Source organism: Nicotiana tabacum, chromosome 8 (genome assembly GCF_000715075.1).
Source record: "Nicotiana tabacum cultivar K326 chromosome 8, ASM71507v2, whole genome shotgun sequence".
Taxonomy (NCBI): Eukaryota; Viridiplantae; Streptophyta; class Magnoliopsida; order Solanales; family Solanaceae; genus Nicotiana; species Nicotiana tabacum.
Window position 1 is genome coordinate 127,600,944 of NC_134087.1, and position 15,509 is coordinate 127,616,452.

Sequence of the window (15,509 nt, forward strand, 5' to 3'; positions counted from 1 at the left end):
TTTTGACGTTTCCACATTACTATAACCGTTATACAGATCGTCCTCCAGTCCGCTAAGGATGTAATCCTTGCATAAAAAATCAGAATGCTTCCATGCCTCAGTCACGAGAAAGTGTTCATTGTCTGGAGTTTCGTCGGGCGGAATAGGAACATCTTCCTTAATGAACTTCTGTAGACTTTAAGTCGTCAAGTAGAAGAACATCTTCTGCTGTCACTGCTTGAAATCAATATCGAAAAAAAAAATGGATTTTTCTGTCGGTGCTAATGTCGGTGTTGTTTGTCTTGTCGATGCATTGGCAATCACCATAGGAACAGTCTGGTTTCCGTTGTCATTCGTCATTTCTGTAAAAGAATGATACAAACAAACGTTTAATAAACTGAGAAGTTTTTATATCTTCAAACCGAATAAAACTGGAGTAGAAAATCACGTAGATATTAATCTCCAATAGAGTAAAAAATCGTCACGAAGGCTTTAATCTCCAAAACGGGAGTAGAAAACCACAAAGGTTTTAGTCTCCAGAAAAGTGAGTATAACACAAATATAGAAAATATTTAAGTTCCTTAAGCTTGTTAAAAAACTGTATTTGTAAAATAATTCTGAAGAAGATAAAATAACGTACAAACAGAAATGTAAAAGAAATAGAATTTAATCTGAGCCCACTGAATTCACAGTGTTTCCTTACGGAACTTAATCCCCTCCTTGAACCCGAGGTTGTGGATTATTTCCTCCCAGGATAGAACGAATTACACACTAGTTTAGCGGTACTTCAAACCCTAGTGTTTCAGCGAATACAATAATCGGTAGCAAATCACACTTATTGTTGCTTTTTTGTAGTTAAAACAATGCAGAAGAAAGGAGGAGAATTCAGAATTCTCGTATGGAAAATCTGAGAGAATGGACTGCTATTTATAGCCAACATGTTGAGTTCAAATGAAGAGGTGCAAGTCTTCAAAGGTTAGTTATGATTGTTCACGAAAAATGGCCATAACGTAAATGGCTATTTATACAAATTAAAATGGGAATTCAAAACGCAGAGGAAAATTAATTTTCCGTTACAAAAACGGATAATTTGGATTTAATATTAATTTTCCGTTACAAAAAACGGATATCTAATAATTACGTTAATATTTACTATTGACAAATAATTTTGTTCCAAGAAATTAATTAATCATCTGAAGCCGAATGACGACGACGGCGCGAATCTTGCCTTCTACTTAACTCTTTAAAATCTAGAAGAAGAGCAATTATATATATACTCATCAAAATTCTTTTCTTCCTCCAATATGGGACAATGTCCCTTTGTCAAAGAAGTAAACTCAAATATTTCATTTTCCCTCTATTTTCTATTCACACCCTTTTAAACTAAAATAAGCTTAAAACCCCAACATTACCTTAGCAGAAACTGCTACTAATAGTGACAAACTAAGACCATTATGAATGAAGATATTTTACACTTTCATGGCAGTGTTTTATCTAAGCAGCTTCCAGGAAATTGCTGTAATAGTGACATTCACTGCAATACCAGACTTTTGTTTCTTCACGCTAGCACGAAAGCTACGGTGGCAGAAAAAACTTGTGAATTAAAAAGGAGGTTTTTTTTTGGAGGGGGTGGGGTGGAACCATGATTAACGACCATCCAAGCAGGCCATAAGACGGAGGGAGTACTTTAAAAGAAAAAAAGAAGACATTGTCTCCGAAATGTTTTTGGAATAGTCATTATTATTCTCCCATGTGTAAGCATAATGACATCACAATGGTGATATGCATTCTTTTATTGGATCCATATCTGGATCTTAATGTTAATTTAACCTTCCTAGTTCTCAAGGGACTTATCAATGAACGAAGTCTTCGTATAAAGACAAAAATTTAGTATATTATTTCAAGATTGGCCGGTAGAAAAGGTGTCCCACCTTGGCATCTACTCAGCAGTTTCTTTAATTGTATATGGTCAGCACACCCTAAAAAAGAAATGCTATTCAAACTTGGAGACCAAAGTAAAGGTAAGTACGTTAGTGCTCTATATAAATATAAAGGCCATCATTTAATTTAGTGAACAACAATTCACACTTGAAGTGTTCTTATATATATTGCAGTTGAAAGAAGGAGAGAAATAAGATGATGATGATGCAAGATGTTTGGACTCAGTTGGGTCCCACTATTGCAACAATCATGTTTGCCTGGACCATGTACCAAAACTATTTTCCTCACGAACTTCGTGGTCATATTAGGAGGTATACCGATAAACTCGTGACCTATTTCTACCCTTATATGCACATTATTTTTCATGAGTACGAAACTGATGGCTGGTTCGAGCGTAGCAAAGCTTATGTAGCAATTGAAAGGTACCTAAGCAAGAACTCCTCCACACAAGCTAAGCGTCTCAAAGCCAACGTAGTCAAAGATGGCCAATCTCTTGTACTAACCATGGATGATCACGAAGAGGTAACTGATGAATATAAAGGCGAGAAAGTCTGGTGGATTTCTAGCCAACAAATAGCCAACAGACAGACAATTTCTTGGTACCCTAGGGAGGATGAGAAGAGGTATTTCAAACTCAAGTTTCACAGAAAGAATCGCGAGCTTATCACCGCCTCATACTTGAAGTATGTGTTGGACGAAGGGAAAGCAATTTCAGTAAGAGAAAGGCAGAGAAAGTTGTACACAAACAATAAGGGAGATGGTGGGTATGGATACAGGAGGAGAATGTGGAGCCAAGTAGTGTTTGAACATCCATCAACATTTGATACTTTAGCAATGGAGCCAAACAAGAAACAAGAGATTATGGATGATCTTCAAACATTTAGCAAGTCAAAAGCCTATTATGCCAAGATTGGCAAGGCATGGAAGCGTGGTTATCTTCTATATGGTCCTCCAGGAACTGGTAAGTCTAGCATGATTGCTGCAATGGCTAACTTCTTACAATATGATGTCTATGATCTTGAATTGACAGCGGTTAAGGACAACACCGAGCTAAGAAAATTATTGATAGATACTACTAGTAAGTCTATCATTGTGATTGAAGACATCGATTGTTCGCTTGACCTTACCGGCCAAAGGGAGAAGAAGAAAGACGATAAGGAAGAGGAAGTAAAAGACGAGAAAGACGCAGTCAAGGAGAAGATGAAAAATCGAGAGGAGAAAAAGCAAAGCGAGGTGACTTTATCTGGGCTTTTGAACTTTATTGATGGATTATGGTCAGCTATTGGTGGTGAAAGGCTTATTGTTTTCACAACCAACTTTGTGGAAAAGCTTGACCCTGCTTTAATTCGGAGGGGGAGGATGGACAAACACATTGTGCTATCATACTGTTGCTTTGACTCCTTCAAGGTGCTTGCAAATAATTATCTAGACGTTGAATCTCATGATCACTTTCCTGAGATTCGCCGTTTATTGGGGGAAACTAATATTACTCCTGCTGATGTTGCTGAGAATTTAATGCCCAAGTCTTCTAAGGAAAATGCAAACACTTGTTTGGAGAGATTGATTAAAGCTCTTGAAACAGCAAAGGAGGAGGCAAAATTGAAGGCTGAGGAAGAAGAGAGAGAAAAGGCTGAGAAGGAGAAAGAGGAGAAAAATAAAGAAGCAGCTGCTGAAGAAGCCAATAATACTGATACAGTGAACGAAAATGGGAAGTCTGAGAGTAATATTGTCAAGGAAAATCCAGAGGGTAATGTTGCTAAGGAAAATGGTAAATCAGAAAATAATGGTGTCAAGGAAAATGATGATATTAGTAAAGGTTGATCATGAAAATGTTTGATTAATTAGGAGTTCCACTTAAAACTAGGATCCAATAATTTTGAATAGTTTTGTTGTGTTTACATTGTTGACTTTGTTATTCAAACTATTCGTATGGAAGTAGTGGATGTCGCAAACTACATTTCTCCACTAAGACAGAAAAGTGAAAGTATAACAAATTCTCCACTAAGACAGAAAAGGACGTTTAAGTTATGCTAATAAATTTATTAAAAAGGAGCAAAAACTTATAGAATTTTAACAGAAGAATCAGTTTATAGTCTTCTCCTAAAGTTGCTAAGTTGCTCTAGGTATAGCAGCAATATAACACTGGTATTCACCCAAGAAAGTGCAGGTTACACAGGGACACTTCAACCTCTAGATTTACTACGCATTTAGGTAGAAAATTGCCATAACAAATTATAATCCCAGAAAAGAAATTGTATTCCCAATAAAGAAGCAACCTTTCTGCCAAGTGATCCCTTTATGACTTAAAAGCAAGGTACAAATTCCATTTTCATTTTAATACCAGCCAAGAAATTGCAGACTACATAATGCAAATTTCAATCTCTAAAATTACTATAGATTTAGGTTACAAGAATCAATAGAAACCTCAATTACGACTCTACTTTTTAGCTAAAATTGATCCTTTTACCACTAAGAAAGACTTCGTCGACATGCCTGCTTCAACTTTTATATTTTTGCCCTTGGTTTTCAGTATTATTACATTTGTTGTCATCGAAGAATTTAGTAAATAAAGCAACCTTTTGAGGCATTTTTAAAGCCCTTTTTACATTTGTCACACCTCCTTTTTCACTACACCCCCGGAAGGTGATGTATAAAAGAGTTTTTTCAATTAAAGGACAATCGAAACGGGATTTATTGTTAAAAGTTTCAGAGTCGCCACTTGGGATAATTTATGGTGTCCCAAGTCACCGGTTCAAATCCCGAATCGAGGAAAAGATTGACTCTGTTTAACAGTCCGCGAACCAGAAATCCAAGTAAGGAATTCTGTTAACCCGGGAGAAGGTGTTAGGCATTCCCGAGTTCCGTGGTTCTAGCATGGTCACTCAACTGTTATATTCGGCTTAATTATCTGATTTTAAACGATTATGAACCTATGTGTAAATTTTAACTTATTAACTGCTTTTAATCAATTTTTAGAGAAGATTAAACGTCGTTTAAAACACGTCTTTGGATCGCGCCATATGAAATGCACCCGCAATCCTAAACATATTTTATTCAACGTTTTAAGATTTGATTTGGGTCACATGAAATGCACACCGGAGTTTAGGAAGGTAATATTATTAAAATACGCGCCTAAAGCGACTAACGCACTTTTAACTTTTGCGAGGTCCATGGAAGTTTGCTAAATGGCACGCCTCGAATTCTAGGGATTTCAAAATAAACAATTAAGTGAGGGCCACGCATTTGAGATTTTGTTTGGCGCGGCGCACCTCAATTCCATTTTTAAAAGGGATTCAAGACTAATTAATTAAAGAACGTATGGAGTTCTAATTTATTCCGGACCTAACTCATACTAATGATTCAGTAAAAAAACTCGCAAGAGACCGCCCTAAACTGATTGTCAAAGTGGCCCAGCTGATAAAAAGCAAGTTCGATTGACCACTATTGTGGGTTTAATGAGTGAAAATTCTGGGCTCCAAGTGAAGCCCAGCCTGGCAACTCTACCGTGGAAGAAGACTGCAATTCACAATCGGGCCAAAAATGATATCCCAAAACGCGATCCATCAAAGGCATTGGAGCAAAATGCAACGTTTAAATCTTGAATGGAGTAATCACTGCTACATTGTTCATTCAAATGCATTTGAAACCTTACATTTCACACATGGATTCTGAGACAGCCTTATATGCAATAACACCTCTCTCACACACATTAGTTATCAACCACAAAACTCAAAGCAACCATCACTTGTATTAGAATCTGAATGCAACTATAGCCCTTGAACAAACTTGAATTTCAAGTCATTTCTAAAAAAACATGATACTCAAGAACTGGGATTGGCTTAGGAAATTTACTAATTCCGAAATCGAACATCTACAACCATTTGACAGCCTTATGGATTCCCATGACAAAGACACGATAATAATATTGAATGATTACAAGGGTTCGGCTATTATTCAGCTATGAGACTCCTAACACACCTTATGCAAGCACATGCTAAATCTGTATTTACAGTATGTTCTGACAACAAACAAACCCAGGTAATTTCAGTAATCAAGTAGGCATGCTCAAATTGAGTAAATTAGTTGCTGCATTTTGACCAACAGTATTTGACACGAAATTTCCCTTAAAACATCAATTGCAAGAAGATTCAGCCCACATCAGAGCTGACAATAACAAATTAAAGTCCAAGCACAGCACGACCCTAACAGTCCATTCACCAATGAGCTTCCATTTACAATTATAGTGCCAAGAATCCAAGCAGTCATTCAAATGATCAAACAACCCTAAACCATTGAGCATGAATAAACAGACTAACATATTTTTAAAGAAAAATACTGAATTACTTCAGGACAGAAGAAATTATGGACATAAAACAGCAGGAGCTAATGGAAGTTCAACATCAACCAATGCTTCTGTTCTAATTCCAACCCAAATTATCAACTCTGTACAGAGATTCAGTATGGTTCTAACTTATAGCACCCCAGTTGTTAACAATGGTATGAGGAAATACCTGGAAATTGACAGAGAAAACAGAAGTGAAGAAGCAGTAGCTACAGTCGAGCAAGGACAGCAGAAAGCAGCAGGAAAAATCAATAGAACAGTGATTCCCAGCAAATAAAAATCAACTTAAAGCCAGAAAGTAGTGCACAATAATAACAAAATCAACCAGAACTTCAGGCCAACCTCTTGAACCAACCAAAATCAAACCCTTTAAGCCCCCATACGGATTAGAAAAATGTTTCAGGGCTTGAAAACTTCAGAAATCACAAAGAGAAGAGGAAATTTCAATGGTACAGTAAAACTTCTTCTTCGTTTGCTTTTTTTTCTCTTCAGCCCTTGGGTTCTGCCTTGAAAGGCAAGAAAATCATGCCTTTATAGGCAAGGAAGTAGGGTAGCCTACAAAAAAACTGATCTGCCCTTAGACCCCTTTTACATTTTCTTTTTTGCTCAGGAAACCTTAGTCTAAAAATCAAATTTTCAAATTAGCCCCCCACCCCAGCTTCCCAGAAGCTTCCTAATTAGATACCAAGATTCCCTAGCCTAAATTTCCTAAACTAACCCTTAAACCCTTTGTAATTACTTCAAGAACCAAATAGGTCAAATTGATCCAAGGCTTAGCTCCAAACCAATGGGCTTGCCACCCAGATTGAGTCCCCTTTTGGGCTTCGAATTTTCAGGGTCCAAGTTCAATCGAACTCAACCAATCCACATAACCAAAAACTTGCGGAGTCACAGAGACTCACGAGGCCCTGAGCCCCAAAAGAAAGAATGGAAACAGAAAACTAAACTCATCAAAAAGAAAACTCAAGACCAAAAACACTGCTAACCAAACTAACTCTAAAACTGACATGCATACTCAGATAATTTAAAGGAATAATAAAAAAACAAGAAATAAAAAAAAACAGAAGAAGAGGAGAGGAGAACTAAGAATGAAAAACGAAGAAGAAGAAGAAGAAGAAGAAGAAGAAGAAGAAAAGCAAACAAATACCTTGAGAGACGGTTTGGGACAATGAAATTGAAAAATCTTCACACCTTCGAATTTCGGCCGAGATTGACATTAATCGTGTGTTCTTGTCAAGAACACACGAATAAAATCAACCTTGACCCTAATCCTTTTACTAAAAATCGACGATTTGGGGAGATTTGGGTTTTAGGGTTTGGGATCGGACCACTTCGATTGAAGATTCGAGAAGTCCTAGGGTGATTCGAAGGGAATCTGTTAGGGATTGGGAAAGGGGAGGTTATGGAGGTGTTGTGGTGTTATTTTGGGGTTGATTGGAGGTGGCGCCGCCGGCTACAATGGCGGAGAACTCAAGGGCGGCGCTAGGGTTAATGTCTGGGTTTGGTTTGGAGGTGTGTTGAAAGAGACGAGATGAGGGGGGTAGGGTAGCGTTTGGACATATAAATATTATTAACTCCCCAGTTTCGGACCGTTGGATTAAGGAGATCCAACGGCCGTGATCAAGGGTAATCAAACGACGTCGTTTCGGTTACTAGGGGGTTTGGACCGGCTTGGACTCGGATCTGGGTCGGTTCTGGACGGGTAATGAGGGCAAAATTTTTGGGCCTAGGGAATTTAAAACGAAAATGGCCCACAACCAGGCTTTCTTATTCAATTCTTTTCTTTCTTTTCAAATTAAATTTTTCTAATTTCTTTTTACATTAAAACATAATCCTAAATTAATTCCTAAATAAATTATCCCGTCAAATTGAATTAACTAACTCTAAATAATAATTACCGCGACTAATTAAATAGCAAATTAAAGGAAAACTACCAAAATTCAAAAAGCAAAATAAACTATTTTTGTGATTTTTTATTTTTGTAAAGCAACTTAATTACTAATTAATTCTTAAAAAATGCAAAGTTAAATCCTAAATGCAAATGCAACCTATTTTTGTATTTTCCATTAATTAAATAAAATAACATGCCCAGGCAATATGCAAACAATTAACAGAAAATGCCACAAAAATCCACAAAATTGTAAACAATGGAAGAAATTGTTTTATTTTGAATTTATGAGAGTAATTCATATAGGGCAAAAATCACGTGCTCCCAGCTGCCCCTCTTTGCCCAGAAACACGAAGAGTTTTCGTGCAAAGATAAAGTGATCGGATACGAGCGATTTTTGCCCGTTTAAATACTCCGTGGGAAGCATTTTTGAAAGAGTTGACCGCACCATGCTTCTGAGGTTGCCTACATATCCTTGGCTGAAAAGGAATCAGGTCAGTGTAGTTCGAGAAGTTTTGATAGCTGGGACTACCATGAAGCTGTAATTTCATTGTTGCTACTGCTGCTACTGCTTGTTGAACTCCTTATTACACCATGATAAAATAAAAAGAAACTAGACTAGACTATGATCTATGCATTACAAAATCCTATCTATATCTTCAAACTTGAATGCATTCCCTTGTTCTCCAGGTGGGCGCCTGATTGCATGAACTTGAATTGTATTCCCTTGCTCTCCAGGTGGGCACCTGACTTCAACAAAATAGACAAAACAAAGAAAAATTTTCTGCCCCAATTTGGGTATCTGGGCACATATGTAAGTGTAAAACGGATCATATTACCAAATATCAATAAGAACTTGAAAGCTAAAACTTGAATTGTACTCCCTTGTTCTCCAGGCGGGCTCCTGATTGCTGGCTTGAAATGTATTCCCTGCTCTTCTGGCGGGCTCCTGACTGCTGACTTGAAATGTATTCCCTGCTCTTCAGGCGGGCTCTTGACTTCAACAAAATAGACAAAAACAAAGAAAACTTTTTCTGCCGCAGTTTGGGTATCTGGGCACATATGTAAGTGTAAAACGGATCATATTACCAAATATCAATAAGAACTTGAAAGCTAAAACTTGAATTGTACTCCCTTGTTCTCCAGGCGGGCTCCTGATTGCTAACTTGAAATGTATTCCATGCTCTTCAGGCGGGCTCCTGACTGCTGACTTGAAATGTATTCCCTGTTCTCTAGGCGGGCTCCTGACTGCTAACTTGAAATGTATTCCCTGCTCTCCAGGCGGGCTCCTGACTGCTAAACTTGAAACGTATTCCCTGCTCTCCAGGCGGGCTCCTGACTGCTGACTTGAATGTACTCCCTACTCTCCAGGCGGGCTCCTGATTGTTGAACTTGAAATGTATTCCCTGCTCTCCAGGCGGGCTCCTGACTGCTGACTTGAAATGTATTCCCTGCTCTCCAGGCGGGCTCCTGACTTCAACAAAATAGACAAAAACAAAGAAAATTTTCCTGCCCCAGTTTGGTAGCTGGGCACATAAGTGAGTGTTAAACTGAATCATTCTACCAACTATTATTAAGAATCTGAAAGCTAAGTCCTATTATCCAGAGAGGTCCTGACAACTCTTAATTAAACGACAATTTTAAATCTAAGTTATATCTTCTAAAGATGTGACTTCTGCTAAATCTTGTTATCTAAGAGGGTCTTTAAACAACTCCCCATTATCCAGGAGGGTCCTGAAACTCAAAAGCCAAATTTTATCTTAAGAGTGACAACTTTTATGGTTGAATTATACTACCCTACAGCAAAATTTACGCTAAATGTTGCTATCTAATCGAAATTTTAAAGCTAAGTCCCATTATTCAGGAGGGTCCTGAAAACTCCTAATTGAATCTTATCTCTAACATGCAAACTTCTAAGACAACTTATATTCCTTTGGGATACATTTATGCTAGATTATGCTATTTCTGAACTTTAAACTAGGTCCCATTTTCCAGGAGGGTCCTGAAAATCAAAAATCAAACATGTTTGGTGACTGCTTTTCTCCACGGAGGGTTTCTCCGGAACAACCAGAATTTCCTGCCCCTATTTTAATCAAATAAAAATCTTGTCAGTTAAAATGTGGTGGTTAGTTGATGACATTCTCGCTGCAGGTCTCTCCGCTACATTGTTTTGTTTTGACTGGCTTCCCCGAACTGGCCCTGAACCGCTTGACTTTCTGGATAACTTTCAAACCCCCATGACTTTGGATGACCCGAGTGTTCTATACCCGAACCGTTGTTTCACATCTCTGACCCCTTTAACTGAACCTCTAAATCTCCCATGAAATTACCAAATCATTTTGCCGATGGAACTCTTGCTGGCACTCTATCCCACTTTACATCGTGCTATATTTGGTATGCCCTGGCCACACTGTGCTTTGCACTTTTGAAGCTGGTAGTGAGCTTTGAAATTCCTTCTTATTTGCTTAAACAGAACTGACATTGGGAACATCTTAGAGAAATAAACCCAAAAGAAATGAAATACAATGACTTAGAGAGTTAGGGATAAGAAAATCCAAGACTGGAAGACTATCTGAAGGGGAAAAAGAAAAGAGACTTATTTAAGTGGAACAGCTGGCACCAATGATCATGACATGCATTTCGGATTAATCTGCCTAATTTGTCCAACCAATCAACTTCCAGTTGACATACTTTGCTGCCCCAGAGTTTCCATAACCTGATTTCTTTACCAAAACCTTGACCTTGTTCGGCCTGCGGTGCCCTGAGGGGTTTTCACCAACAAGCCTCTCTCATTTGTTCATCTCTCAACTCACTTTCACCTTACGGTGCCCGTGAGGGTTTTTACCAATAAGACTCTCTCATTTTTTATTTTTTTTCCGTCTTTGGACCAGATTGTTGCCCTTGATATGAATCGTCTCCCCTTGCTTGACTTGGCATCTCTCGAAGACTGATCAGAAGTTCTTTCTTTAGACCGTAATGTGGGCTTTTCTATGGGGTTGGAAAGAAAGGGTATAAAAGGCTCAAGACAACTCAAATGGGTTAAATATTACAACTTTCGGAACCAGATTTCTGACAACAACCACAACTTCTACCCCAATTTTCTTGTTTGGGGACTTTTGGATTTTTATTTGATGGGACCGAACCGTGAGGCTGCCTCGTATCCTTAAGAGGAATCAGGTCGAACGTAGTTCATGTCATAGAAATTATTTTGTTGTTGTGATTTTCTTCTTTCTCTTCCTTTGCTCTTTCTTTTTGCTTTCTTTTTCTCTTTTGTTGTCTTTTCTTTCTTTCTTCCTTTTTCATTCTTTTCTTTCTCTTTTCATTCTTTTCTTTCTCTTTTGATTCTTTTCTTTCTCTTTTCATTTTTCTTTATCTTTTCATTATTTTCTCTTTTTCTCTCCTTCCTTACTTATGTTTTACGCTTATGTTCCCGATATTTGCTACTGATTCCGAAAGAGGGGTATGAAAGAAAATAAATAAGGCTCAAAAGGGTGACAAGGGATAAAGTGTTTAGATAGCAGAACAAAATGTCTTCGTCATTTCAATATTCAAAACATGCCAAATACAAACAAGTACAATCAAACAAAGAAATCATATATAGTATCTCTTGACCGCATCGGAATTGATGGCCATTTCTACGCACTTGCCTTCTATATCTGTTAAATACAAAGCACCATTTGACAACACTCTAGTTACGATGAATGGCCCCTGCCAGTTTGGAACGAACTTGCCCTTGGCCTCAATTTAATGTGGAAGGATACGTCTTAACACTTGCTACCTACTTCAAACTTCCGTGGACGCACCTTCTTATTATATGCTCTTTCCATTCTTCGTTGATACAATTAGCCATGACACACTGCTGCCAATCTTTTCTCGTCGATCAAACTTAATTATTCCAAACGGGTTTTGACCCACGCATCATCATCGATCTCAGCCTCCGCGACAATCCGAAGGGATGTTATTTCCACTTCTGTAGGTATCACTGCTTCGGTGCCGTACAACAACAAATAAGGAGTTGCCCCTACTGAAGTCCGGACAGTAGTGTGATAACCCAGCAATGCAAATGGTAACTTCTCATGCCATTACCTGGAACCCTCTACCATTTTCCGAAGTATCTTCTTTATGTTTTTGTTGGCTTCCTCGACTGCTCCATTCGCCTTGGGGCGATATGGGGTGGAATTGCGATGTGTAATCTTGAACTGTTGACACACCTCTTTCATTAGATGACTATTAAGATTAGCCCCATTGTCTGTAATGATCACTTTTGGTATCCCAAACCGGCAAATGATATTTGAGTGCACAAAATCAACCACCGCCTTTTTGGTTACCGACTTGAATGTTTTAGCCTCTACCTACTTGATGAAGTAGTCTATGGCTACCAAAATGAACCTGTGCCCATTGGATGTTGCTGGCTCAATTGGTCCAATGACATCCATGCCCCAAGCAACAAAGGGCCACGGTGCAGACATTGTGTGTAATTCAGATGGTGGAGAATGAATCAAATTTCCATGCACTTGGCATTGATGACATTTACGCACGAAACTGATACAATCTCGCTCCATAGTGAGCTAATAATAACCTGCTCGAAGAATCTTCTTTGCCAGCACGTACCCACTCATGTGCAGTCCACAGACTCCAAAATGTACTTCGGTCATAATAGCTGTGGCCTGCCTAGCATCTATGCATCTCAGCAGTCCAAGGTCGGGAGTCCTTTTGTACAGAACCCCTCTGCTAAAGAAAAAACCGCTTGCCAATCGCCTAATTGTTCTCTTTTGATCACCTGTGGCTTGTACCGGATACACTCCTGTTCTGATGTATTCCTTGATATCGTGGAACCACAGTTCTCCATCGAGTTCTTCCTCCACCACGTTATAATAAGCATGTTGATCGCAGACCTGAATATGCAACGGGTCAACATAAGCCTTATCCGGATGATGTAACATCGACGCCAGAGTAGCCAAAGCATTGGCGACCTCATTGTGGATCCTCGGAATATGCTTGAACTTTATTGATTGAAACTGTTGACAAAGATCATGCAAACATTGCCGGTACAGTATGAGTTTTAAATCCCGTGTTTCCCATTCTCCCTGAATCTGGTGCACCAGAAGGTCCGAGTCACCCAAGACCAAAATTTCCTGGACACCCATATCCACAGCCATCCTCAAATCCAAAATGCATGCCTCGTACTCAGCTATGTTGTTAGTACAGTAGAACCGAAGCTGAGCCATAATAGGGTAATGATGCCCTGTTTCAGAAACAAGTACAACTCCTATCCCAACGCCTTTCATGTTAGCAGCCCTATCAAAGAAAAGTTTCCATCCTAGCTTTTCAACTTGTTCTAACTCATCAATGTGCATTACCTCTTCATCAGGGAAATAAGTCTTCAAAGGTTCGTATTCTTCATCCACAGGATTCTCAGCCAAATGGTCGGCCAATGCTTGTGCTTTCATTGCAGTCTGAGTCACATAGACAATGTCAAATTCTATGAGCAAAATCTGCCACTTTGCGAGTCTTCCCGTGGGCATAGGCTACTGGAAGATATACTTCAACGGATCCAAGCGAGAGATGAGGTAAGTGGTATAAGATGACAAATAATGTTTCAACTTCTGGGCTACCCAAGTTAGGGCGCAACACGTCCTCTCAAGATGAGTGTACTTAACCTCGTAAGATGTGAACTTCTTGCTGAGATAATATATGGCCTGCTCCTTCCTGCCAGTGATGTCATGCTGTCCCAACACACATCCAAATGAATTGTCCAAGACTGTCAAATACAGAATCAAAGGTCTCCCTAGTTCTGGCGGGACCAACATAGGTGGGTTTGACAAGTACCCCTTTAACTTATCAAATGCTTCCTGACATTCGTCTGTCCACTTGACTGCAACATCTTTCTTTAACAGTTTGAAAATAGGCTCACAAGTTGTCATGAGCTGAGCAATAAACCGGCTAATGTAATTCAATCTCCCCAACAAACTCATTACCTCAGTCTTGTTCTTTGGAGGTGACAACTCCTGGATAGCTTTGACCTTTGACGGGTCTAATTCAATACCGCGGCGGCTGACTATGAACCCCAACAACTTTCTAGACGGAACACCGAACGGGCATTTTGCAGGACTAAGCTTGAGATTGTACCTGCGAAGCCTTTGGAAGAACTTTCTCAAATCTCTGACATGGTCAAACTGCTTTCTAGACTTGACAATTACATCATCCATATAAACCTCGATCTCCTTGTGTATCATGTCATGAAATATGGTCGTCATTGCCCTCATGTAGGTTGTCCCGGCATTTTTCAAACCAAATGGCATGACCCGATAGCAGTACGTTCCCCATGGCGTGATGAATGCTGTCTTTTCTGTGTCTTCCTTATCCATTAAGATCTGGTGGTAACCCGCATAACAATCCACAAAAGAACCAATCTCATGTTTGGCACAATTATCGATCAATATATGGATGTTCGGGTTATCCTTGGGACTTGCCTTGTTGAGATCTCGATAATCAACACACACCCTGGTCTTGCCATCCTTCTTCGGCACAGGAACTACATTGGCTAACCAAGTGGGATACCGAGTGACCCGAATGACCTTTGCATAGAACTGCTTGGTGACCTCTTCATTGATCTTCACGCTCATATCAGTTTTAAATTTCCTCAGCTTCTGCTTTACAGGGGGGAATGCCGGGTCAGTGGGAAATTTGTGAACCACCAAGTCAGTGCTTAGACCTGGATTATCGTCATAGGACCATGCAAAAATATCTTTATACTCGAACAGTGCTTTAATTATCTCCTCTCTGAGTTGTGGTTCAAGATGGACACTTATTTTAGTTTCCCGGACATTATCTTGGTCCCCTAAATTGATTGATTCTGTATCACTCAGGTTAGGCTTGGGTTTTTCTTCAAAATGGATTAATTATTTACTAATCTCTTCAAAAGCCTCATCCTCATCATATTCTGATTCATCCTCACACTCTATTTCTTGAATTACTGTTTCAGAATTAGATTGGCTTTTGAGACTAGGCCAGAGATTCCTCATGCATGTCATATCATTGAAACCAGCATAAAACGAACCGTATAAGAAAGAAAAGAAAAAAAAATAAAACTATCAGAAAGGGAGAAAAAAAGGAAAATTGCATTTCATTAAAATTAAAGATAATAAGGTTTATACCTCCAAACGGATGGAATATAGAATCTGAATTACAACCCTGGAATAATCCAGATAAACTAAAAGAAAATCAAAGCAAACTACCAAAACTCCTTCCTGGTAGGGAGATGAGTAGCTTCCCAATTGTTAATCTTTGCACTGGGCCCAACAAATTGCACATCCGCCTTTCTAGAACCCTCTCCAGCTTCCACCGTGTTCACTTCGT

The 15,509-nt window shown here is 39.0% G+C and overlaps 1 protein-coding gene across 1 annotated transcript; it reads left to right on the forward strand.

Annotated features, from left to right (window-relative positions):
• The first annotated feature begins 1,978 nt into the window (after window positions 1-1,978).
• LOC107772279 (AAA-ATPase At3g28580-like) lies at window positions 1,979-3,855 on the forward strand. The gene has a single exon (XM_016591775.2). It carries the CDS (start codon window positions 2,116-2,118, stop codon window positions 3,739-3,741), a length of 1,626 nt encoding a protein of 541 aa, XP_016447261.2. The 5' UTR covers window positions 1,979-2,115; the 3' UTR covers window positions 3,742-3,855.
• The last annotated feature ends 11,654 nt before the right edge of the window (window positions 3,856-15,509 follow it).